General features: G+C 36.4%; 1 protein-coding gene across 2 annotated transcripts in view; it reads left to right on the top strand.

The window, feature by feature from the left end:
* Positions 1–14800, top strand: part of NDFIP2 (Nedd4 family interacting protein 2) — a 56723-nt gene extending 41923 nt beyond the window's left edge. The window contains exons 5-8 of one of the 2 annotated variants that reach the window (XM_045509109.2): positions 4461–4585; positions 9025–9091; positions 11819–11924; positions 14038–14800. In XM_045509109.2, coding sequence (XP_045365065.2) covers positions 4461–4585; positions 9025–9091; positions 11819–11922 — 296 coding nt within the window. In that variant the 3' untranslated portion in view covers positions 11923–11924; positions 14038–14800. Of the gene's footprint in view, positions 1–4460; positions 4586–9024; positions 9092–11818; positions 11925–13267 lie in introns of both variants that reach the window. The other variant, XM_010973523.3, reaches the window with a different exon arrangement.
* Positions 14801–27257: the final 12457 nt, after the last annotated feature.

The following is a 27257-nucleotide window of genomic DNA, read 5'->3' on the forward strand; positions in this document are numbered from 1 at the left end:
CTAGTTCATGTTCAGAAAATGTAAAGAAAGAAATGTGTGTATCCACTGATAATGTTTTTGCTTCTCATAATCTCGAAGTGTCACTGCAGAATGCCTCAGGCGTGCCTAACCTGTTGTGTCTGAGCTTATTTTTAACAGGTTTTCTCTTTTAAAGGATGGAGTAGAAGTCAGTTATATAAATTAAGATTTGGTTCATTGGATAATTGACATTCTGTGGAAATGACCTTGAACTCTAGTGTTTAAAAATGTAATGGACTCTGTTTAGAAGACTATTCTTCTAAGGTTTAGCCTTTGTACCATGTGTGAATCTTCACTTGACTGTGCTACATAATAATTAATCACCTTCATTATTTCCATTTTAGACTTCAGGGGACCATAATTAAATGGATATTAAGTTATTTGTATGTAACTTTAAAAAGAATTAGAAGGGTGTTTTAAAACATTAATTCTGATTTGTAAGAATTTGCCAAACTGTCTTCCAAAGTGGCTGTACCATTCTACATCCTCATCAGCAGTGAGAGTTCTATTTCTCTGATCCTCATCAGCATTTGGTATTGACAGTTTTAAAGGTTTTAGAAATCTGATAGTTGTGTGGTAGTGTCTAGTTGTGGTTTAATTTGCATTTCCCCAATGATTGGTGATTCTGAACATCTTTATTCAGTAAGTTCTTTCAGGCACCTCACATGGACAAGTCATAAAAGTTAACAGTTCTTAAAGAGGTTTATCTGGGTACCAAACACTGAAAAACAATATGATGATGACTTATTCTGTTCATATAGAGCTGTGTTTCTATATAGCTTTTATATGGGGTTACATATTGCAAATGAATCTAGAAAGGGAACATCTAAGACTTGTAACTACACTTTAAGAAACTCATAATATTTGTGAAGTATTAAATTTTATTGAATTTGTTCTGTTTATAAGAAAAATAATTTTCTGGTCCTCACATTGCTTTTAATTTAGTGGAAATGTCTTAAAATTAATAAATTGTTGGCTCCATGTTTTTCTCAATGGCTGACAGTTTAAACAAAGAGAATTGCATGAAGATAAGGCAGAAATTTGCCTTTGTGCAGTTTAGAATTAAGTAAAGTGAAATTGATTACTTGGGAACTTACTGTATGTCAAACCTGGTGCATTTATGTATAATGAGAATTCTTCTGTGATCAAAAAATTAATAAGTACTTAATGTTAGTATTACATGTGTATTTATTTATGATTGTCATTTATTTTGAAAGCAAGTATTTAAACATTTTTTAAATTAAAAATTTTTTTAAAGGTTTCATTTTTAATTTGAAATAATTTCAAATTTACAAAAAAGTTGCAAAAATAGTACAATTGCCTTATAACTTTCATCTGGCTTTTCCAAGTGTTAACATACACAACTTCAGTCCAGTGATCAATAAGAATTGTCTTTGTTTCTTAATGCCTTTGACTCTTCTGAAGAGTACTGGCCAGTAGTTTTGTAGAATATCTTTCAATTTGGTTTTATTTAATGTTTCCTTATGATTAGATTCAAGTTATGCATTTCTTTTCATTTTTTTCCCCCTCAAAAGTACCATAAAAGTGATGTGTCCTTCGTAGTACTGTAAAAAGTGAATCTGTGTGTGCTTCAGTAGTCACAACGGCATTGTCTTCCTAGTGCTTAAACCAGTCAAAGACTGAGTTATTATATACTAGTCTTTTCAGGCTGCCATGACAAAATACCACATACCGGGTGGCTTAAACAATGAAAATTTATTTTCTCACTGTTCTGGAGGCTAGAAGTTCAAGATCAAGGTTTCTGGTGAGGGTTCTCTTCTTGGCTTGCAGATGGCTGCCTTGCAGGGTCCTCACACGGCCTCTTCTCTGCTTGTGTGCAGAGAGAGCTTTCTGGTGTCTCTTCCTGTAAGGACACCAGTCCTACTCTGTTAGGGCTTTACACCCATAACCTCATGCAAACTTAATTACCTCCCTAAAGGCCCTGTCTCTAAACGTAGTCACACTGAGGGTGAGGGCTTTAATACCTGAATTTTGAGGGGACACAATTCAGTCTATAACAAGCTATGTCACATGAGCACAAGGTATAGGAATTCATACCACTGGCAGAGAGCATCAAGAAAACAAGGTGGCTCAGTAAGTACTTTTTTGTTCTTTTGGGTCTTAACTCCTATTTTGGGTACAGCGATATGTGTAATAGATATTGGTAAGTCTAATTTTGAAGAAAGTGAACAGTGTTTAAACTGTTTTCCCCCAAAGCTAAACATACACATACTCGAAGGTGAAAATACACTTTTGGAATATTTTGCTGTTTTGGATTTTCTCCATCAGCGCTTCCTATGTTTTAACAACATGACATGCTTACAACATGATAGAATGTTTTAGCATACTGGGATGACGGAGGGGCGTGCTCAGGACCGTGGGTCTGTCCCCTGCCCACACCTCACCTGCCTGTCCTATGGATTTAGGAGAGAAGCATCTCAGCTTGTCACACTAACACATATGTGGCAACCAGTTGGGGATCTCTACTGCTATTTGTTAGTGTAAATTCTTTACTTTAAATAGATACAAAATAATTATCTTTTCTGAGCTTTCCCCACTGCTAACGCAAACATTAGACAAGCTAAACACACATACTTGAAAGTGAAAATACGCTTTTTGCTATGTGCTATGTGCAACAGAATATTCTACAATGATGGAAGTATTCTATCTCTGCTATCCAGTATGGTAACTAAAAAGTAGAGAATAAACAAGCTTTTTTATATTAGTGTCTCCTGAATTTTTTTTTTTTTTTTTTGAAGGGAAGACAGGACCTCCACTGTCATGTGAGGGGATCGTTTTGTATGGGTAATGATGATGGCTGATGGCTAACTTTTTTAGCAGTCGCCATATGCCAGGTTCTGTACTATGCTAAGCTCTTTATTATCTCCCTTAATCCTTTTATCATCCTTGTGAAGTAGGTACTTAAAGGTCAGAGAACTGTGGCTCACAAGTCAGCAGTGAGTCCAAGATTATATCCAGTGAGTGAATATGGTGTGACCCAAACACAGGTCTCTTATTTCAAAATTCACTCTTCTGTCTATTGCACCATGTAGTACAGGTTCCCATAAATGATCAAGAAAGCTGTGACTAAAGAGTATTATGAGGGAAGAAGTGACAGGAGTAGGCGCATTGCTTTGAAGAAATAGCCATTGCATTTAAACTTACCTAAAATGTTTCCTCTTTGTCTTCAGAATCATGAAAAACCAGAATTTCTCTGGGTAATTTACTTTATTCTCTCTGAGGGTTGGTTGGAGAAATTTAGGGTAAGAGGGTGGGCACTGAAGAAGACCAAATTTAGGTTCAAATGGGTCTTCAGTTTTATTATTACTATTATTACTTGGTAATGTTGGTGTCTGAGACATAAGTAGGGCACTCTGATCATATCTCAAGGACCTGTGGCAAAAAGGTTTCTTCTGCAAGTGATAGGAAACTTACTGTTTTAAATAGTTAGGAGATGAGCTCACAAAACAAGAAGTCCATAGACGAGCAGACCTCAGGCGCAGACCGTGCCAGTGCGGTGGCCCTGCGCTCACTTTTCTTCACTCCTCCCCACTTGGAGTGATGGTTTAATCCTCGGGCTGATAGCAGGATCCCTGCAGCAGGTCCAGGTACTACGTTTAAACATGACATCCAGTGGAAGAGGAAAGGCCTTATCTTTTCTTTTTAAAAATTTTTTATTGTAGAAATTCTCAAACTAGACAGGAGTGTGACAAACCTCTCTGTACCCATCACCCAGCTTCAACAATGAGCCATCTGGAGCCCCTGTTATTTCACCTGTATTCCATCCTCCCTCTCCTTGTGGTGTTTTTAAGACTGTTTTGCAGAAGTCTTACTAAAAAAAAAAAAAAAAAATTCACTGGCAGGGAGTTTCCCAGACTACTCAGTACCCACATTTTGGGATTAAGTATGGGGTCCAGACTTCCCTGAAATAAAAGGCTAGAGTGGTGGGTGGGTGGGTTCCTGGGAAGGGGGACAACAGATTGTGTTAGGTAGGAGGAGGAGGCCGTGGACAGCATCTGCTCTGGGAACAGCATTTTATAATTTATTTGGCTCATCTTTAATATTGCTTTTTAAAAAAGCCAAGTTGGTTGGCTAATTGCTGAGTCTGGACTTCTTGGGTAGGATCACATGGGAGCTACATGGTGACCTAATTTTTAACCAGTTTAAAAATGTCATTTCACCAATTGGTGATAAGCTTTAAGGAATTGATTCTAACTGACCAAACTGACAGGATACTGAGCTTACCCATTTGTTAATGTATAGTAAATAACTAACATATTTGCAAAAGGTAATCTGTAGGCTATAAAGAAGACTTGATGGCACAGAGTTAAAAGAAAGGGAACTGCTGTTTCTGTTGAGCAGTGAGGTTTTGTTTATATTATGTCTATGTTAATTTATTTCCAAAGTGTGGTCTTTAAAAGAACTATTTCTCTTGCTTTCAGTGGCATTTATTTTCAACTGGCTTGGATTTTGTTTATCCTTCTGTATCACCAATACCATAGCTGGAAGGTATGGTGCCATCTGTGGATTTGGCCTTTCCTTGATCAAGTGGATCCTCATTGTCAGGGTGAGTGTCTCAGTAGTCTCTGTCACTTTTCTCTCTCAAAATTAAAACATGAAATTTCCTGTGTGGTTCATAAATGTTCATTTTGTGTATATGAATTGAGTTATTTTGAAGCTTATTCTTAACATCTGCACTTAATTCGTATAGTGACTTCTGTTGTGTGAACATTTTATGACTGTGTGAGAGCGTGTTAGTACCTGGGAAAAGCTTTGAAATCAGAAAAATTTGAGTTTGAATCTCATCTTTTTATATCACTGTTCGAACTTTAAGTTTGTAAATTGTTCTGGGCATTAGTTTCTTCATAACAGACTGACAACAGCTGCCTTTCAGTATTTTTGTGAGGTATGGAAATGATGTATTTAGAGCCCCTTGCCCAGCTGCTGCACGAGTCTATGTAAATCATGTAGTGTAGTCCTGCTGAAAATCAGTTAAAACATAAACATTCCCATTGGTTAGTAAAATTATCACGGACTTAAAAATCTTCTCACTCTTTTTTCCCTCTGGTAACATTAAGAGCTCAGAGTAAAGTACAGGCCTTTGAGGTGCTTATCAGAACTTATCTTTTTTCCCCCTTTATGTTTCTTCTAAATCTTTCTTCTCATTTTCCTTTCGTTCCTGGAAATCTCCTTCTGTCTACCTTGTATCATTTACAAGGTGGTGTACAGGGAGATAACGATAAGTCCTTTCTTTCCCTCCCACCTCAACAACTTCTCTAGTCCCCAGACAATGTTCTGTAACCATTGCACAGGCAGCGGTACTGTTAGCATAGTCTCCCCCAGCTCTTTAACTTGGCCTCTTGTAGGCGCCTTTTGGCTCCTTTTTACAAAGCTTTTCTCCTAGTTTCTTTAGGGAAGGCTAGGAGAGTTGCTTTGTTAATTAATAACTCTTCCTAAAAGTTTCTGGCACATTTAAATGCTATTATACAATTAGTAAAATATATACTTTCTACAAATCATTTTTATTTTAACATTGATTTCTAATTGAATGAGTGAGGTCCTAAAATTTTCAGCAGAATCACATACTAATATATCAGCTTTTCTTATGTGCTTTAGACACTTCAGTTATGCACCTACATTATCAAATTGATTAAAAAATTACCTGTTACAAAAATATTAAAATTATAAATTTTATGTGTTTCTTCATTATTCTTAAACTTACTTTATTACTTTCCAGGGTTTCGGTAATCTTATCAGACTCCGTCTCCATTCAGACCAGATTATAGGTTTTGGGTACTAATCAGATTCTTGGTGGGGAATCTGTGTGCTTGCTTCTTCTAAGGTGATTAAAACCTGAGCCATTGTAAGAACTGCCCCCTGGCAGATCCTTGTTCTAATTTCAGTTAGAAAGTGTACAGTTCCCATCATGAGCATAGATCTTGCGGAAGTTATTACTAGAAAAACTCAAAAAAGTTGGAGTGCGATGTGTTCAACCTTGGTTATGTTAGTAATAGTATGAACTACCATTACTCAAATGGGATTTCTAGTCTAGGTCACAGAAAACAGAAAACGATTTGATTTTCTCAATTCTCCTGAAGTTAGTAATTGCTAGTCTCATTCTAGAATCAAAAAGGAAATTAGTGCATTATATGCAATCTTTGCCTTTAGGATATTCGGGCCTAATGCTCTCATAGAAGCCCAGGTTGAGAAGGGGTTAGATTGTCTAGTGATCAGCCCCAGTTAGTGTGGTAAGATGGGTCCTTAACTCAAAGACTGGAGTTTCTCGAAGTTATGTAAGGTATGTATAGCATCATATTTAATCACTGGGACTGTTTAGTTTCCCTTTAAAACACCTTTATTGAATTAAGGTTAATATTATACCTGTAGTATATATTGAGAATTGATATGAGAAAAGGATTTAAAAATTTTTTTTGTTTTAACAATAGCTGCCATTCAGTGCGTACTTACTACGTTTCAGGCATAATTCATTGCAAACTGGTTTTGTGCCTGAAGCCAGTTTTTTTTTTTTTTCACTGATACAGTTAAAGAACTTGAATTCTTTAACCCTGTCTGTATCAGTGATGCTGATGTCAGGCCAGCTATGTTACTGATGATGGAACTAAGAATAACAAGTCTAGTCTCTTGCACGGTGTCCCACAGTTTGTACATGGATTGGAATCTAGCTTGATTTCTGTTCCGCGTCTGTTCTCTTAATTTTGTACTGCCTCTGTGACACTGTACGTTGACTTTTGTTATAATGCTCCAAGCAATACATTACCCTTGCTGAGAGAAAGGTTTTCTTTTAAAAGCCCAGTGTTTCCTTTTATATTAGATATTAAGTAATTTATAAATCACACTGTTGCTTTTTTTGTTGGTTTCTGAGTTGCTGTAAAGCTCAGATTTAGTGTAAATATCTTTAGCCCCAGATTCTGATGTTTCTGCCCAAGGCTTTTGATGTTTTTACTATTTGTTTAAAAATGTATATATATTTTATTAAAAACTGACAAGTCTTTTTGAAAGTATACTGGATATAAACGATAAAATTCTGGTGTTACATGAATAAAATAAAACCAGATAAATTCTTATTTTTGGTTAATTTATTTTCCAAAATGTGCTTTCTGTGCCTGCAGTTGACCAGTCAACATGATATACTTATTTTTAAAAAACCAAAAACACAATTTGGCCCAGCCCTATGATTTTTAGTATTTTAAAACATTTTTGATAACTTAGTAACGAGCCCCAAAGCTTATTAATTTATCCTTTTTACATAGTGAGTTTTTCTCTTCAAAATGAAGGTAATTATATTCTTTGCTTGGGAGCAAATGAAGAATTGTTGTAGGTAAATATTTTCGGTGAAGAATGACATTGTTTTTTCTGGTTGCCTCTTGCCAGGTAGTATTATATATTAAATGTACTTCAAAATATATTTAAAAGTGAGTTTAAAATGTATTGCTTTGGTTCTTTTTTTTTCTTTTTAATCTTTTTTTATTGAAGTATAGTCAGTTTACAATATTGTTTCAATTTCTGGTGTACAGCACAATGCTTCAGTCATACATGAATATACATCTATTCATTTTCATATTCTTTTTCACCGTGAGCTCCTACAAGATACCGAATATAGTTCCCTGTGCTGTATGCTTTGGCTCTTTATTCCTTTGGTTCTTCGGGTCTCTAAAACCTATGTGAAAACCTTTTACTTCTAATTACTAATCATTTGATTAAACAATAATGTCGTGCTGTCCTGCTTTACAAGCTGCATTTTCTGTTTTCTAGATCTCCCTTCATCGTACATATTTTAAAGGTATAAAAGTATGTGGGAGTTGCATCTATAATGGTTCTTTGAAATTTCTAATCTTTGAAATTTCTAAAACTCGAAGCTGAGAATTTAGACTGTGGTTCATGTATTGTAAATACTTTCTGTGAAAATATTTTAAAGGCTTTAAAAAACAGATGTAGATAACCTTTAGTGGCTATGTTTCCTCACTAGGGACCTTATTTACAACTTGTAAGCATTTCTGTTATTACCAAAGCTATAGGATTTTTAAGCTTTTATGGAGATAAATAGTTGGAAATAATTTTATGGAGATAAATAGTTGGAGATATAAAGTTGGAGATAGGTACATCTGAGGACAAGTCTGCATTTAACAAACTCATTTTCAGTTCAGTCAGATTCAGTTTGGAGACCAGTGGAAACAGCAGATAAAATAAGCTGGAAAATCAGACTGATTAAAACAAAACCTTTTTAGAAAAATAAACCATCATGTCCTGAATCTAATCAAGGAAAAGATAACCTGTGTCCAGTATCATCAAACCCTGCCTTCCATCTGCCTGTTCATATTCTCATTTCATGGAGAACATAAGCCATCTACCATGGCCACTAACAGGAGCTGTTGAAATACCACTTCAAGGTTCATTTAACTGTTCTCAGCTCACTGTTGGGAACTGAATGCTGGAGCATCTAGTTTGAAAATAAAAAGACTCTAATGAGTTGGGGGTCTTTATGCGCCTCGTATTCTTGGCAGTGATTAACAGTAGGGGGTGTACAGAAGGTCAAAAGCTCTTCTTTTTGGAGGTCAGCAGAACATCCCCATCTGATAAGATTAAACTAATGTGGCTTTTGGTGTTAATATCTAAAGCAGCGGGTTGCTGTAGTGTGTTTGGGATGGTAGCTGTGGCTCTGAGAGATTATGAAAAAAGAACTGACATGTGAACTCTTTAATGAGAAAATGTTGGAGTCAGATACATAGTGCTTATCTTTCTTTCTTACAAGCAGTTTGAAACTGGTCTTTGTTTCTAAAATATTTTACATGTTTGTTTGCTGTTACGTAAGTTTTTTCTTAAATAATTATATACATATGTCATTATTTCTGTGGGGTTTTTTTGTGTGTGTACTGTTTTAAGTGCTAAAGATTACTTGAGGTAAATCATTCTGAAACTGAAGCTAATCTATGATTTTTCAAATTTAGGTACATAGATATGTTTAATATATTTATGTTCACTCCATAGTTTTCTGATTATTTTACTGGATATTTCAATGGACAGTATTGGCTTTGGTGGATATTTCTTGTACTTGGTAAGTTTATTCTTAATGTATTCAGTATGAATAATTTGCATTTAGTTTAACTTTGATATTTCCTAAAATTATAAGATATAAATATACTTTGTTCTAATTTTTGTGGAAATAATTTTTCTACTAAATTCCCATATCCAAACACTTATCTCAGCTATTCAGATAATTCCACATAGCACTCTGGATTTCTGACTTAAAATTCAGAGCCTGTCAATTTAAACAATCAGTGGTTGAATGATAATTGAATACTACAAAACTTGACAGCCTTAAGATGATTAAAAAAATGATTGCTTTCAGCATTTACTTTGGAAAATATATGTGCATAATTTCTTTTAATGATCTTAAGAAACATTGAGACTAGGACAGTTGGATATTCTGTCCATTCTTTTATTTTTGGGTCATTGAAACATTCTTTGCACTTTTGAAATGGACCTGCATTAATCATTTATCAGCCGGGCATGAGCAAAGGCTTCATGCCTAATGATCACAGTACTTCTGTTTTCTTCTTACAGGGTATGTCTTTTATTAATGTTGATGAATGTTATGGATTTCCAATTTTTGTTCTCTTGTGTTTTACATTTTAGATATATGATAATTAAGTCAATCCTAAAATCACATTATACTTTAAATCCATATTTCAAATTTATTTACTAATATGAAGAATACATTTTGTTTCTGCTTAGGTTTAAGAGCCCACATTTCTAGTAACATAACTGTACCAGAAACTAGCATTTCAGTAGGTGGCACTGTTCTCTCTGAGTTTTTATTTAGTCCTGCTGTTGGATCTTAGGATCTTTTGGGAAACAAAATCTTAGTGGTCGGTTAAGGTCACTAAATATCCTAGATTCTTCCTCTCATAATTATAGTGAAATTATTCTAATGTGGTTTTTGTTGGGGAGTCAGACTTGTACTAAAGTTCAGTGAGTTTTTTATGTTGTTTTCTGACTGATTCTGTGCTCTTTATTGAGGTTCTTACTTAAAGGTGAAAAAGTTTATAACAACTGTTAGGTACTTAAGCAGATTGCATGCATGAGTTACTTGCCTATAAATATTAGGGGATTGAGGAATCTTAGGAAGTCCCCTGTGGACAGAGAATGCAGAGGACAGTCCCAGTTCCACATCACAGCCGTCATCTAGCATGTAGGGGAGGGTGAAAATGTAATCCATGGTGAAAATGCTGCTTTCACATACACTCAGAAGAACGTTGAGCACATAGATCGCTGAGAAACCAGAGCTGCTAAGTGACTGGTTTCTAGATATGGACTGGCTTCATTTAGAAAATGTCTGAACAGAGCAAAACATGTCTTAGAAACAGGAGCTTCATAGACAGAAGAAGGGATTTCACAAATAATCTTGGTTTACATTTTTCAGTAATACTTCTTGTGTTTGGTTCACAGTATCATTTTCTTTGAACAGCATCTGGAAGGGCATGAGGGTAGAATTCAGGGTGGGAGCCACAAGTGGAAAGAGTTAGGCTATGAGAAGCAGATGGGATCAGATTTAGCTGAAATCTGTACCACTTGTGTAAGTCATTATTTGTGTATTCTTCTATCTTTCCTCTCCAATTTATTATAACCATGCTTCTTATTTTAGTGCTTTGATTACTGTCTTAGAGTTGGGGTACTAATTTTGTTTGGGACTTGCATTTTTTTCTATACAATTTTTTTTTTAAATTGATGTATAGTCAGTTCACAGTGTTCTGACTTCACATTTTAAATTGCCAGATTCTTCCTCCTGGTGAGGAAAGTTGCATGTGTCCATATCCTCTGCTCCACCCCCACCCCCCACCATTACCTGGTTAAAAATTTACTGGAGTTAATGTTTCCCTTAGGATTGTATGCTTAGCTATATCAAAGACTTAACTCTACTAATATGGTAATGTTTTTTATACTTAGCTAATATTTTTCATTTGAAACTTTGAAGCATGTCACAGGCTTTGTTTTATTAAAGATACCTGTGATGTAAGTGGTATTTTTTTTTTTAATGATGGTACTGGGGACTGAACCCAGGACCTCGTGCATGCTAAGCATGCAGTCTACCATTGAGCTATTTCCCTCCCCCCAATAGTTATTATTTTAAAATACTATTTTACAGAGGAGAACACTGAGATAGAAGATACATCTCAAATCATTTAAGAAATCACTAGTGGCTTCAGATTTTTCTTAATTTTTATTACAAATTAGTCTTATTACTTGAAAATAAAAATAATTATTTTACATAATGCACATATCTTTAAATACAGATTTCACCAATGACAGGCACCTGATCTTGCTAGACTTACTGGTTTTATCCCACAATTGTTAGCATTTACATGCAATGTTCTCTTTTGAATACTTCAATATCGGTAAATATGTCCTCAATGAATATAACTATTAAACTAAAGTTTGGTATAAAATTAGATTTCTTCTATGAGTTAAATCAGTATAAATGCATTAGATAACTTTGTTATTTAAAGGAATCATTAGTATGTATTATTGTGGCTGGATTTGCTTTACTTTCGATACATCTAGACTTAACAAATGGAAAGAATTTTGGGGGGCAATATAACTTTATTATATTTCCTCATAATAGAATTATTATATATAGTGTAAACTATATTATGGAATGGAATCCTACACATTAAATTCCTTAGGCCAAAAGGATCTTGTTTATAATTGTCTATTTTTAATTTATCTTACCCCCCTCTCTGTATAAGAACATAATATATCTGTATTATTCCAACCTTCTCAGGCCTGCTGCTTTTCTTCAGAGGATTTGTTAATTATCTGAAAGTCAGAAACATGTCTGAAAGTATGGCAGCAGCTCATAGAACAAGATACTTCTTCTTATTATAGAGGTAAGAAATAACATTCCCTTTGTATTCAAATTCACCAGGTGCATATTAAATACTTAATATGTACTCATGTTTACTAAAATTTAGCTTAATGTATTTTACACTGCTAAGTTGCTTATTGAAATTTAGTAAGTTGTGAACTTTTAAGAACTTCAATTTTTAAACTTGAATTTCATAAATTTTAGGGGTTTTTTTTTAATATATAGCGAGTAAACTGAAAGTTTAAATCAGACTTTTAAACTTCTTTTTAAAGACTGACTACAGGATATTTACGAAGTAACCACCAGTATAGTATTTAAAGGCTTGAAAAACAAAATATGATAAAGCACTTACACAGAAAGAATGGGCATTTTGCATAAAACAATGTGAAATCCATATAGATATCTGGTGGATAAAACAGAAAACAAATCTGTGATTGTAAAGCCTTTTGCCATGCACTAATCTTAAACTAGATCCAGGAATAAAAGTTGTGTGAAGAAAATAGGAGCTCTGTGATTATTTTTGTAACGTGTGTCAGTTGGTATCAACATGGAAGGCTACAACTTGAATAAATGGGAACGTAAGGAAATGAGCAGAGCTTGTCTTACTAGTTAGTGCCTCTCTGGAGCCTGAGTGTACAGTAAAGGCATTTATTGTGCAGCTAGTAGATCTTCACACGAAGAGACCTCTCTGGTCTCCATACTGTTTTTAAAGCAAGCACCATACATGTCATCTATAAATACATAATTTGAACAAGTATTTGAACTGCATAAGCCAAGTGTCTACTACAACACTTCTGAATGTATCTACAAGTACAAAATGTTTCAAGGTTGCTCGGGCTAAATACTGTTTTTGTAAATAAATTGTATGGTTTGTGATTTGGTTGCTTAAATTTTATTTACATCTTATATTTCTGCTAAAGAGTACAATGAATACAGTTGCATTTCTGGATTATATTAAATTATCATTATAAATGTTCAGTTAAGGTTTTTTCCTCCCCCTAGATGTCATATTTTCTCTTTAACCAGTAAAATGTCTTTACAAGCAATGACACTAGGAGTTTGTCAGTATTACCTGTAAGATAAAAGACAGAGTAGTTGTACTGATTTAAACAATATGCTGTGAAAATTCAGTGACTACCTTGTTTGCATTTTCAATAGTCTAAAATATAATCTAAATATTTTCTAGATGGTCTCCTTTAGAAGCTTAAACTTTAGAATATATTCAGAGCTATGCTACTTTGTCATCCTTAGCACAAGAATATTATATACTTAATGTAATACTGCTCTAAAATGGGTTTTATTGAACTGTCATTTAAATAATTGAAACTTAATACTTTTTAAGACTAATTCTTTCTTTGTCCCTAGACTGCGTTGACCAGACATTCCTTTCTTATATCAATGTGAAATTTCCAGATCATCTGTAAACCTACAACTTTAATAGAAGACTACTAAAAACAGAAGACAAATTAGTGAAGAAAAGATAGAGCTTCCAAATTGAATGGCAGAGTGGTTTATGCTTAAAAGCCGTTTCTGTTCATTCTCTTAAAACATTTATATTTCATTTGTTTTGCACATTTGCATATGTGCCCACTTTAAAGATTTGCATATACTTGAAGGAAACCATAAAGTTGTAGGACTGAAAGTCCAGTCACATTTGATTAATCAGTGTTTGGTATAATTGAAAGGGCTGAGTGATGAACAGTCTTCCAGCATGTATATGCCATTGACTTCTGACCTGACATTTAGCGTAATAAAAATGCAATTAACCATGTCAAATGCTTTAGTTTCTGGCTTTCAGAATTACCTGGTAACTCTACACATGAAGCATCCTTTGTTATATATATAATTTTTTGAAACCTGCAGTGCTGATTACTAGAAAGGCTTTGTCCGATTTTTGAATATGATATTTATACATCATTATTTAGCAAAACTCTGTAAATAACCATGCATAAATTACTTTCTGCATTGTTTTCTTAGAAATTGTGTCTAGATTCTTTTCACTAATTCTAAATTAAGTGGACTTAATATATATAGAAAATTTGGGTGTTAAAAAGAGTTTGTTTTAGGACACATTTTAAGAAAATATGGGTATTCCACATGTCCTTTATAAGAAAATCTTTTTTTTTTTTTTTTAGGGGACATGCCAGTTTTTAGGGATCTTCAAATAAGAAGCTTGGTTTTTCAGCATTGTCTATCTTAGAGATTCTTGCAGGAAGAGATTGTATTAGATAGTATATTTATTTCATTTAAGACTTTTGGCAGTTACTTTTCTGAATAAGATATTTTCATTTGCAGTTTGTCTTTTAAAAAGCCAATAAAAATATCTTTCAATATCATTGTAGTATTTTTTCTTTAGATGCTTAGTTTAACTTAGCAAATCAAAAATTTGTGCTTTTAATAGCTTATTGCTTTATGATTGTAGAATTAACTTGTAAAAAAATCATTTACTGATATGCGAAGTATCTGTTTTCAAGTTATGGAAATGTCTGTGGAATATAAGAGTGTGGGTGAGTGTGTGAATGTTGTATGTGTGCATATGTATTATTACAACTGGAATCTGTTTTACATTCATGAGCTACTACACTTTGCAAATCATTTTATGTCTCATCTGTTTTCTTTTCAGTTATATCTTTGCTTTTGAATGCCAACATTAAAAATGATGGGAATTATATCATCTTTTAAATTTAAAAATCATTTGATACAGGTATAGAGAACATATACAATTGATTGCTTGTTTATTATTAGACACTGACTACTAAAAGATGCATCTAAAACTTCAGGGTCATTTTTCCATTTCTGAAAAAATAAAATTTATTATGCTTTATAACTTTTGTATTTCTCTGTATTCTCTTATTTTATTGTTTTTGATAAATAAACCATGCAGTTTTGTTTTGCTAACCAAGCCTCCTATTTTTTGTTTTCCCTCATTCATTCTCCCCTGCATAGAATTTCAATTGTTGATTGAAGTAGCTTTGTTACACCCCTTAAAGTAAAATAGTAGCCTGGGGTAAAGAAAATAAAATATTTAATTTAGTTGCCTGATTTGGAAATTAATTAAAAGTAGAATTTACTTATTACAAATGTAAACTTGTGCTAATCTCTTTATTGCAGATTAATTTCCCATAGACCTATACTTTGCTCTTTGTAATAATTTTTAAATCAAATTAAGCTACGATACATGGTTATTTAAAACTACTAGATCATCTATCATAAAACTTTATTTGTTTTTGTGGTGTTTATACTTACTTGGTTTCTGCATGTAGATGTTGACCCAATGTCAAAACTTCACTCTTTGTTTTGATTTTTTTCCCCCAAACCTGTAAGATTCAAGTGTACATGTTACCTAATTCTCTGTTACTGATATAATTCATTTGTAGTCTAAAGTCTCTTCATCCAATCAGGAGAATCAGAATATTATTTTTACAAAGTGAACGTTCCCTTCTGGGTTTGTCGCGTGCTGCATGCTCCCCCTCATCTCCCGTGAGCTTGGACAGAAGAGCTGCTGTTGGGTTTTGGAGACACTTAACCGCCTCTGCACTCTGCCTTAAAGATGGAAAATCAGAATCCTTGTTAGGGTGTCTAGACTTTTGAATGAATGTGAACTTGGGGCTTGGAAGTTAATGCAAAAATGTATTAAATTATTTCTACCATATTTGAATAAGCTAGTGATGGCCAGAATAATCCATTTTTGTGTTTTTATGAAATAAGCTGAATTGAAGGTAAAAATACATTTTCTATATAGTGTGTTTGGGATTTTAGAAACTTAAAAGACGTTCTACTTTACTTGGTTAAAATGAAAATGTCTTTTTAATAGAAAAAATACCAATCTCTGGTCTTATATTTTGAATCTATAAGCTATATCCCATTCCTTTGAGGTTCATAAATTATAACCTAAGACAATAATCGCTAACATTTCCAGCAAAACTTCTATAAAAAGAAAAGTGGAGTTCAGAAAGTCCAACTGGAAAAAAATTCAGGGTTTCTTAATTTAACGTTTTTTTTTTTCAACTGGTCTGTCCCCTAAAGCGCAAAGGTAATGACAGTGCATCTGATACTGTATTTAACTAGAGTGACACATGTCCTGAGTTTGCTCAGGACAGATCTGGTTATTCCTATTTTCTCAGCTTAAATAGTGCCTCCTTTCTCGTAAGTGTCCTAGTTTAGAGCAGAAATTATATGATCACCCTGCATATAACTGCACACTACTGAGCAGTGACTGCCTAAACCCTCTGCCCTTTGAGAGAAGAACTGCAGCGTTAGGGCAGAAGCCAGTACTGGTGTCACAGTCACAGCCCCGCCTGTAGGACACACATATATGTATCTTTTTTTTTTTTAATAGAGGCTGTATTGGAATGATTGCAGCTTATAGTAAACAGTAAACAATGAGCCTTTATATTTTTAAACTGCTGTTAAAAGTTATTTTAATTGTTATTTAATTTCTTCAAATAGTCATAAAGTATTAGTGTATTATTTTTAAAAATCTCATCCTTGATAAAGTTCAACTGTTAGATGATAATGTGCCATTTACTATTGAATGTCCTTGCCCGTATATAAAATATGCTAATGTGTTTTACTTGTTAATAAAGTTCAATAAATGTGGAAATGTGAACCTGTCATGCATCCTTTTGAAAATCAGTTTGATTTACAATATATTATCACCACCTCCTCACAAAATGTTTATGTGATAGAACTTATATGACATAAGAACAACTGGTGTGGAATCAGGGTGGGGGTGGAACATCATTGTCACAGTAATTTGTTAGGAGATAGACTGCAGTTTAATTTTAATAAATGCAAAATCAGCTTCATGAAGATAGTTTACCCTAATTTCTATTTCGCAGAAGATTCAGTGGTCACCACAGATCAGACCTGCTTATGGGCATGTATTCTTTGGGACATAGACCTAAAATGCAACCTTCCCTAAAGTTATTTAGAAAAAAAAGAAAAAGCTCATTCCATACTTCATAGAAGTTAGAAGGAAAGTGTTTAGTTTGAACTCAACATGTCTGTTTTAACTTTTCTTTCTTGATGTCTTCAACTTAACCTTCTTTTCTTTCTTCTTCTTCTTCTTTTTTTTTTTTTTGTTTTTTTGAGAGATTGAGCAACCTACTTCTAAAGAACCCACTTATTTTCATGGAAACCATTTAAAAAAAAATCTAGTAGCTAAACAGGGAAGAAATAGAGTTACTGCTCCTTTACCAGCTGAGGTCATAGCAAGCCCAAATCACACACTTCTGGTTTACAAAAGTTTGGAGGTGGTTTTCCTATCTCTCAAGCTTGCAAACAAAACAAACCAACCCACTTTATCCTTTATTTTTTTTTTAAATTAGCTACTCCTTTTGTGTTTTAAGTAAATCAATGACAAGAAGAGGCAGAGACTGTCCTGCCTTCCAACATAGTTGCTTGTCTTCTTTTAGCTTTACCAGAAGCACAGTGAGATCAGCAAGTAAAATAAAAGTTTGCTCCAAGCTCAGAAGAAATCTGGAGGGCAGCCTCTGCCCTAGAATATAAGTAACAAATAACCTTGTTGGAAAGAATCAGCTCTTCAGAGGTACAAGAACAGTACTTGTGCATAAATTCCTAGCATGGAAATATATTATTTTCCATCAAATTAGCTTTCTCAGCCATCTGAATTCCTGTGTAGTGATTTGGTTTGACTGCAAACTGGCATTTGGGCTCTAAAATTTTAATTCCCATTTTATTCATTCAGAGATAAGACCTAAAGACTTTTTTTTTTTCAATTGAAGTATAGTCTGTTACCATGTGTCAATTTCTGGTGTACAGCACAATGTTCCAGTCCTGCATATACATATGTATATTCATTTTCTTATTTTTCATTAAAGGTAATTACCAGATTGAATATAGTTCCCTGTGCTATACAGAAGAAATTTATTTTTTTAAAATCTATTTTTTTATATAGTGGCTAACTCTTAATTGCTAGCAGGCATTGGTGACCACTCATCCTAATGTAACAGGTGGTGATAGAGTGTGAAATATCACTTCCTGAATCCAGATTTTTTAAATGATGAGAAGACTATGGGAAACACGTAGCATCAGTTCACTGAGAGTTATGAACCCTTTTCAAACAGGAGAAAATCAAAAGTTTAATAACATGTAAATATGAGAAAGACCCAGAAAAAAAGTAACTCGCTGAAACCCTCATCTTCAGCTGAGAGAGTTAACGAACTTTTAGGAGACAGCTGAGTCTGACATTTCCTAAGGCTATGAGATCTCCAGGGACGAATTCTTGATTGAATGAATTCTTCGAACATCTTTCTAGAGCTGTGATTATTATTCAATATGGTGCATTATAATCAACTGGGAGTTTGGAAAAAATTAACATTCCAGCCTCAATTTTCAGAGGTTCCAGTGCAACACATCTGCCCCATGACCGCACATTTCCCTCCCACAGTTTGAAGTTGTGGGGTTTGGGTGTAGTACTGCTGATTCCTGTCTTAACGTGTTTCCCTCTGTATCTAGCTCCTTGTGTACACTTGCTAGAAAGTTACAAGTGTTAGGATCAACACATCTGTCAGACTTCTTGCAGGAAAAGGAAAAGGCACAAATAAGTAGATCCTAAAGGGTTAATGAGCATTTCTGGAGTTCTTGCTTTATGACCTCTGGCTGAGAGCCCTCCGGTTTTCCTGCCTTTACGCACACAACGTGGCGCCCTCTGCAGGGCTGTATCTGCAGGGCAGGAGGAGCGTTAGGACAGAATAGAATTGTTGGTGCTGAGAAGGCAGTTACTTTCTCCATAATCCTGTAAAGGAAGCCGAACTGGATTGACTACCATATAGTTCATTTTTCTTGCCTCAAAAAAGATAACATTTTTCTCCACTAGTATATTCCCTTCTCTATCCTTGAGGAGCCTAGGGCTAAGAGAGGCAGCTTTGTGTGAAAGAAAGATTGGGTTTTGGAGCCAGACTAACCCTGGACTAAAATATCAACTCTGCCGTGAGCTCAGGCAGTTTGCTTAACCAATGCCTCAGTTTCCTCACTTGCTTGTCGGGAAGCACACTGTATACCTGAGGATTAGTGAGATTTATGCGAAAGGAAAAGGTGGCCATTATTACATCTCTGCTCAGCGTGTTTGCGGACCAGGCTGCCTGTCAGTGTGAGCAGATATCTCTAGGACTTGCAGTAAGCCCTTGCCTGATGTGGGCATTTAATCTGCCAGTCCCTGTGAAAAGGGTGATTATAGTAGATCATGTTGACCTGATGTTGGCTTCTTACATCTTCTCTGCGCCAAGTGGAATTAAAGCAAAAATTGTTTAGATGACAATTGATTTTAAGGGGCACAATCGTGCAAAGAGGGGAAGGGAGTTGCCTGTTTGCCAAACAATAACAGCACTCTAGCTGGTGGTGGTGGTGGGGAGAGGGAGCCAACAATACACATCTCCAGCCTGCAGCTTGGAAGCCCCTCAGGCCAGTCCCTCAGAGTCTCACTGTGAGTGGATGAGATGATGTTACTTTGTAACAGGTGACTCACTGCTTTTGCTCAGGGAGCCAGTGCACTGAAATACCTGGTGGGAGGTGATCAGAAAATAGGTTGGTGGGCGGGTTGTTTCTGATTCTAGGATAAATTACTTTGCCAGCTTTCTCTTACAATGATGGGTTCTTAATGTTGGATTTTTAAAAAATGTCTATGACTTTGAAAGGGAAACACATAGATGGGAGTTAAGTCCCCTAGATTCTACCCTGATCATAACTGGAGTCATATTTTTTGAGATGCTGTTTCTGCCACATAAAATCCATCTCCTAATCATATTCCTCCGTCCACCTTCTTCAAAAAGAGCTGAAATACTACCTCTCTGTGGAAGCCTTTCTTTCTTTCTCCTCCCACCCTGACTCTGGTCCTCTCGGTCGGTTCTATTAGCCCCATGCGCTGTTCCTGTCAAGGCACTTCTGCTACTGCACTGTCACTACTGATTTCTGTGTTCCTCTCCTCGATGGTAGATATTTTAACTTCTTCAGCTTTGCTTGCCCCCTCAACCCCTAGCACAGAGCTTGACAAACTGAAGGGATGGAGGGGATGGCTGCCAGTGCCAGGCTGTGTGTCTACCTGGACGTGTGACATGCTCTGACCGTAACTCAAGAGTCTAATGGAGGCCGATTGATAAACAGGAAAAGGTGCTGATGTGAGGTAGCACAGACACCATGGGTCTGGGCAGTTGATCTCTGGGAGAAGCAGGGCACCCTTCACTCCAGACGTGACAAAGGAACTGATCTTGGGAGAAAAAAAGAAAGTGTGTAAGAGTGTTTATAAACATTTCATAGACATTTCATATTTTGTCATCTCTTTCATGAGACTGCCTCCCTTGATCCCCTTGGAAGGAAGGAATTCTCTTTCCGGTTCTGAAGATATTTCTTCGGAACCTGTTTATCATTCAACCACTTTCTACTCAGTGTCAGAGGAATTTGCATTCCTGTGTCATCACTTCCTCTGGAGGGCAGGAGCCACGCCCAAGGCAACTTCAGAGTCTGGCGTGCCTAGCGCGTGGTTAGCACCTTTGGAAATCCAGCCCGAGATTTTCCACCTGTCATTGCGAACCGCTCACTGTCCCGCTGCGCGGATCACTAACTTCAGAAGTCAGAAGCGGTATAAGCACCTGTTTCTCCAAATACGCCGGTACAAGAAGTGTAAATTGTGGTATCTCCTTTTCACATATCTCCCAGCTCCCGCTCCCTCCCTCAGTAACTCCTGTTAACTATTTATTATAGACTCTCACAGACTTCTTCCACATGCACCTTTTACTAGGATGACCCTGGGCTCTGTGATGTTAGCGTGACTCCTGGTGTCATAAAGGCGAAATGACCCCAGGCGCAATGTCAGAGCGGGTGTGCCTTTGCCTCTGTCCTCCGGGAGCAGCATTAGGGGAGAGTACTGTTTCTTCCTGCAAATGTCCTTTTATTCTCCTGAGAAACCAAGGTTTATTTCCTTGATCCTTAAGTCTCTAGATGAACAGTGACTTGTGCTGCAAGGCCTTTGGGACATGGGCTGTTCCAGGATCTGACATTTGCAGCATTTATATGTCCCACCTTATGATCTCATCCAGCTCTGTTTTGGTGAGAAATTCTCTGGAAACAGGTTGTTAGGTGGAAAGGGTTCAGAGTTGTCAAGAATACCCAGCCTGAGTAGCTTTAGGCCAAAATGATTCTGGGTTTAAAATCAGTTTTCCTTGCTTCAGGATCAAAATTGTGTCCCAGGGTTCTCTGGATAAACCAACAAATATTTAAAGTCCCTTCTTTTCTCTTTCCCAATTTTTCCTGTCTTGCACTGAAGTGTGACATCTGGAACTTAAGCAGCTATCTTGTGCCATTGAGGCAACAGGCAACAGACTTAGTATGAAGAGTGGTAAGGAAGGAGGAGCCTTGAGGTTCCCTGACATCACAAAGCATTGCACCAGCCCTGGAACCACCTATCTTCCAACTTCATCCTCAATGAGGAAAATAAATTCCTATTTGCTTGGTTATTTGTCAAGTTCTTTACTACCAATATTTAAGAGCAATCCAAACTGATACGCAGGTGTAACTATCCATTTCCCCAGAATGGACAGGAGAGCTGCTCAGGCCATCAGAAACCACCAACATGGAAAAGAAGTCACAAGTCTTACCCACCCATGGGGGCTCCTGACCATCCAAGCTCCTCGCACCTGGTTTATTGTCAATCAAGTCACTGCAGCCGCAGTGTGAAAGCAGTGGGTTTATATCTGCTTTACTCTACCCCTTCCTTCTCTTCATTCTTCAGTTGGGGGCCCCACAGAGTGACTAATTTCCCAACAAATACTTTGAGAGCTGTGATTAGTGAAAATGTTAACAGCCCCAGTTCAACCACTACCTCAGCGGTCATTCAGGGCTACCCACACTGTCCATCGACACTTTGCCAAGGGAAGCAGTTGCCATTTTCAAATGTCTGTTGGTAAAACAACAAATGGGAATGACCAGCTGAAACGGACCTTCACTTTTACAACAATCCACCTCCTAAATGCATGATCTTGGTTTTTATTTTTAGAAATAAAACTAAACCTTGCCAAGGGGGTGGAGGGTGGGAAGGGATAGACGGGATTTCAAAATTGTAGAATAGATAAACAAGATTATACTGTATAGCACAGGGAAATATATACAAGATCTTATGGTAGCTCACAGAGAAAAAATATGAGAATGAATATATATATGTTCATGTATAACTGAAAAATTGTGCTCTACATTGGAATTTGACACAACATTGTAAAATGATTATAAATCAATAAAAAATATTAAAAAAAAAAAAAGAAATGAAACTAAGCCTGATTTGTCTTTTGTGCCAGGAGGGGTCTAGGTAAGGACCCTGCTGCTCATATGGGCCCTAAGGACACCCACGATCTCCACTCCCACCTGCCCTGGGTCCTGCCCTCGGGTCTAGTGCAGCATCAGTGACCCTGAGCTCCAGGATCTGACATTTGCAGATCCACGCCGGGCAAGCCTCACACAGACGCATCCCTGCCAGGCACCTGCGGTGACCACTGTGGCTTTGGGTGCTGCTTCACACTCTCCCTTAACGTTAGTTAGAAAGACTTACTTCCCCATCCCAAATCCTCTTCCCCAGAAAAAAATAATTTTTACTCAGAGAAGAGTCGAAGAAAGAAAACGTAAAGAAGCCCCACAGAGATAAACACCTCTTGCCTGTTTAGGGTCCAGACTCAGAAACTGACCACTCTCAACTCCATGTAGAAGAAGTCTGGGGATGTTCACACCTACCTGTTAACAGTGATGACCTCTTCCCTTCCTTTCTCCTCTTTGTTCCCACCTCCCTTACTTCCTGCCTTTTCTTCCTCTCCCCCATCCTCCATCTCTCACCATTTCTTTGCTAACATAAACCTAGTTTATCATTGTCTGAAGTCAAGAGTGGAGGCCAAATAGAAGATTTTCTAGAAGAGAAATTACATGTACTATAAGCTTCAGCCTGTGTATTAACTTTAGCCGTTCATCAACATTTGGCAAATCTCTGGGTCTTCAGATTCTAGGAAAATGTTTCCAATAATGCTAATATCTTACATGTCTGGGAACTATTTTTGGTTTTTTTTTTTGGAAGAGTTAATGTACTCTTGGAAGGTGTTTTTGATGTTTCTTCCATGTGGAGGGAATGTAACTAGAGTAACTCCTGACCCTGCCGCCTCTTTATGAGTGCTTCCCCAGGGGAGCACTTTATTTGATGGGTGAATCTGAAATGTAAACATGTGGGTGTGCTCTGCTCTGCTCCTCCTCTCCCTCTGGAGAGCCAGCGGCTCACAGGAGTCCAGTTGTGCTCTCTTCTCCGGGGATGCTCTGCTCTGCCCCAGCCCAGAGAAGCCAGCCCTGGTCCAGTGCCATCTGGGGAGAGCACATTTGCTCCGTTCTGCCTGGTTTAGGAGCCCCTCAGAGACTCACAATGCACATCCCACTAGGTCTGCTGCTGACTGGGTGTCCCCTTAGTTATCAAATGCAAGGTGTCTGAATTCTTACGTTTGAAATCTTTGAGGGGAGGATTTGGGGACAGATCCAGCAGGCAGAAAATCAGTAATGACATAGCCAACTCAATGACACCATCAATCAACTGGGTATGATGGACATCTATAGACGACTTCACCCACAACAGCAGAACACACACTTTTCTCAAGCTCACATGGAATGTTTACCATGACAGACCACATTCTGGGCCATGAGGCACACCTTCAAAATTTAAAAGAATAAAAATCATACCATGTTTGTTCTCATACCATGATGGAATTAAACCAGAAATCAGTAACAGAAAAATAACCAGAAAATCCTAAAATATGTGGAGATTAAACAACACAGGTCTGAATAGCAAACGGGTCAAAGAAGAAAGCTCAAGAGAAATTTGAAAATAATTTGAATTTCCTTAAAAAACTAAAAACAGAGTTACCCTATGATACAGCAATCCCACTCCTGGGCATATATCTGGAGAAAATTCTAATTTGAAAAGACAAATGTACCCCAGGGTTCACAGCAGCACTATTTACAGTAGCCAAACATAGAAACAACTTAAATGTCCCTTGACAGATGACTGGATAAAGAAGTTGTGGTACATAATATATACACAATGGAATACTACTCAGCCATAAAAATGAATGAAATAATGCCATTTGCAGCAACATAAATGGACCTAGGGATTATCATACTAAAAGAAGTAAGTCAGAGAAAGGCAAATATCATATGATACCACTTATATGTGAAATCTAAAATATGACACAAATGAACTTATCTACAAAACAAACAGACTCACAGACATAGAAAACAAACTCATGGTTACTAGGGAAGAAGGAGGGTAAGGAGGGATAAATTGGGAGTTTGAGATTTGCAGATACTAACTACTATATACACAATAGATAAACAACAGGGTCCTACTGTATAGCACAGGGAACTATATTCAATAGCTTGTAATAACCTATAATAAAAAGAATATGATTCAACATAGTTTTGGAAGTTCTAGTCACAGCAATCAGGCAAGAGAGAGAAATAAAAGGAACCCAAATTGAAAAAGAAGGGGTAAAAGTGTCACTATATGCAGATGACATGATACTATATATAGAAAACCCTAAAAGGTCCACACAAAAACTACTAGAGCTGATCAAAGAATTCAGCAAGGTAGCAGGTTACAAGATTGACGTTCAAAAATCAGTTGCATTTCTGACGATGAATCAACAGAAAAAGAAAGTAAAGAAACAATCCCCTTTAAAATAGCACCCAAAATAATAAAATACCTAGGAATAAATCTAACCAAGGAGGTGAAAGACTTATACTCGGAAAACTATAAAACACTGGTTGAGGAAATTAAAGAAGACTTAAAAAAATGGAAAGATATCCCATGCTCCTGGATTGGAAGAATCAATATTGTTAAAATGGTCACACTGCCCAAGGCAATCTACAGATTTAATGCAATCCCTATCCAATTACCCAGGACATATTTCACAGAACTAGAACAAATCATAATAAACTTTATATGAAACCATCAAAGACCTAGAATTGCCAAAGCATTACTGAAGAAAAAGAAAGAGGCTGGAGGAATAACTCTCCCAGACTTCAGACAATACTACAGAGCTACAGTCATCAAAACAGCATGGTATTGGTACAAAAACAGACATATAGACCAATGGAACAGAATCGAGAGCCCAGAAATGAACCCACAAATTTTTGGTCAACTCATCTTCGACAAAGGAGGCAAGAATATACAATGGAATAAAGACAGTCTCTTCAGCAAATGGTGTTGGGAAAACTGGACAACAGCAGGTAAAACAATGAAGCTAGAACACTCCCTTACACCATACACAAAAATAAACTCAAAATGGATCAAAGACTTAACTGTAAGACAAGACACAATAAACCTCCCAGAAGAAAATATAGACAAAACATTATCTGACATATATCTCAAAAATGTTCTAGAACAGTCTACCCAAGAAATAGAAATAAAATCAAGAATAAACAAATGGGACCTAATGAAACTTACAAGCTTCGGCACAGCAAAGGAAACCATAAGTAAAACAAAAATGACAACCTACAGAATGGGCGAAAATTTTTGCAAATGAAACTGACAAAGGCTTGATCTCCAGAATATATAAGCAGCTCATACGACTTAATAAGAAAAAAACAAACAACACAACCCAAAAATGGGCAGAAGACCTAAACGAGCAATTCTCCAAGGAAGACATATAAATGATCAATAGGCACATGAAAAAATGCTCAATATCACTAATCATCAGAGAAATGCAAATCAAAACTACAATGAGGTATCACCTCACACCAGTCAGAATGGCCATCATTCAAAAGTCCACAAATGACAATGCTGGAGAGGCTGTGGAGAAAAGGGAACCCTCCTTCACTGCTGGTAGGAATGCAGTTTGGTGCAGCCACTGTGGAAAACAGTATGGAGATTCCTCAAAAGACTAGGAATAGACTTACCGTATGACCCAGGAATCCCGCTCCTGGGCTTGTATCCAGAAGGAACCCTACTTCAGGATGACACCTGCACCCCAATGTTCATAGCAGCACTATTTACAATACCCAAGACATGGAAACAGCCTAAATGTCCATCAACAGATGACTGGATAAAGAAGTAGTGGTATATTTATATAATGGAATACTATTCAGCCATAAAAACCAACAACATAACACCATTTGCAGCAACATGGATGTTCCTGGAGAATGTCATTCTAAGTGAAGTAAGCCAGAAAGAGAAAGAAAAATACTATATGAGATCGCTCATATGTGGAATCTAAACAAAACAAAACAAAACAAAAAATAAATACAAAACAGAAACAGACTCATAGACCTAGAATACAGACTTGTGGTTGCCAAGGGGGCGGGGGTGGGAAGGGACAGACTGGGAGTTCAAAATGTAGAATAGATAAACAAGATTATACTGTATAGCACAGGGAAATATGTACAAGATCTTGTGGTAGCTCACAGCGAAAAAAAAAATGTGACAATGAATATATGTATGTTCATGTATAACTGAAAAATTGTGCTCTACACTTAAATTTGACACAACATTGTAAAATGACTATAACTCAATAAAAAATGTTAAAAAATATGAAAAAGAATATATACATATAACTGAATCACTGCTATACATCAGAAACCAATGCAACATTGTAAAGCGACTATACATCAATAAATGTAGGTACAAATTAAAAAATATTTTGAATGAAATGAAAACAACTTTTTGAAATTTGTAGCGAAATTTTGATGCATGTACAGTGAAAGCAGAGTTTTCAGTTGTAATTAGTAGGAGGAACAGAAAATGTACGTCTACTCCATCTTCCTAGAAGTAAGAGTCCTCCATTGAAATCCTTGAACCAGTTTATTTTACCTAGAACAGAATCTGAAGAAACTGTACCATCGTTAAGAGGACCACAGTTTACGCAAACTATGCTTAACTCTAAGCCCAAGTGTTTTGCTTCCACGGCAGTTCTGACCAAAGATGTGGAAGTCCGCCCTGGGTGGGAGTGCATGACATCTATAGATCAAGTTGGGAAGAACTAACATCTCGATAATATTGAGTCTTCCTATCCTCATTCATGAAAAATTTCTCCATTTATTTGGTTCTTTGTTCCATTCATCAGAGTTCTGCAATTTTCTTCATATAGATCTCGTACATATTTTGTTAGATTTATACCCGAACATTTTATGAAATAGACCTAAGAAAAGGTGGAGAGAAAGGAGACCAGGTAGGGACCTCAGGACTCAGGGGACAATATGGGGGTGAGTTGGCTGAGTTTTCCTTTGCATTATCCTAGACATGGAAACAGAGAAACCAGCAACCCTGAAACACCAAAGGACACAGACACAAAACGCCCCCAGCAAAATTCTCCTCTCTATC

The sequence above is a fragment of the Camelus bactrianus genome, chromosome 14 (assembly GCF_048773025.1).
Source record: "Camelus bactrianus isolate YW-2024 breed Bactrian camel chromosome 14, ASM4877302v1, whole genome shotgun sequence".
In the NCBI taxonomy this organism is placed as follows: domain Eukaryota; kingdom Metazoa; phylum Chordata; class Mammalia; order Artiodactyla; family Camelidae; genus Camelus; species Camelus bactrianus.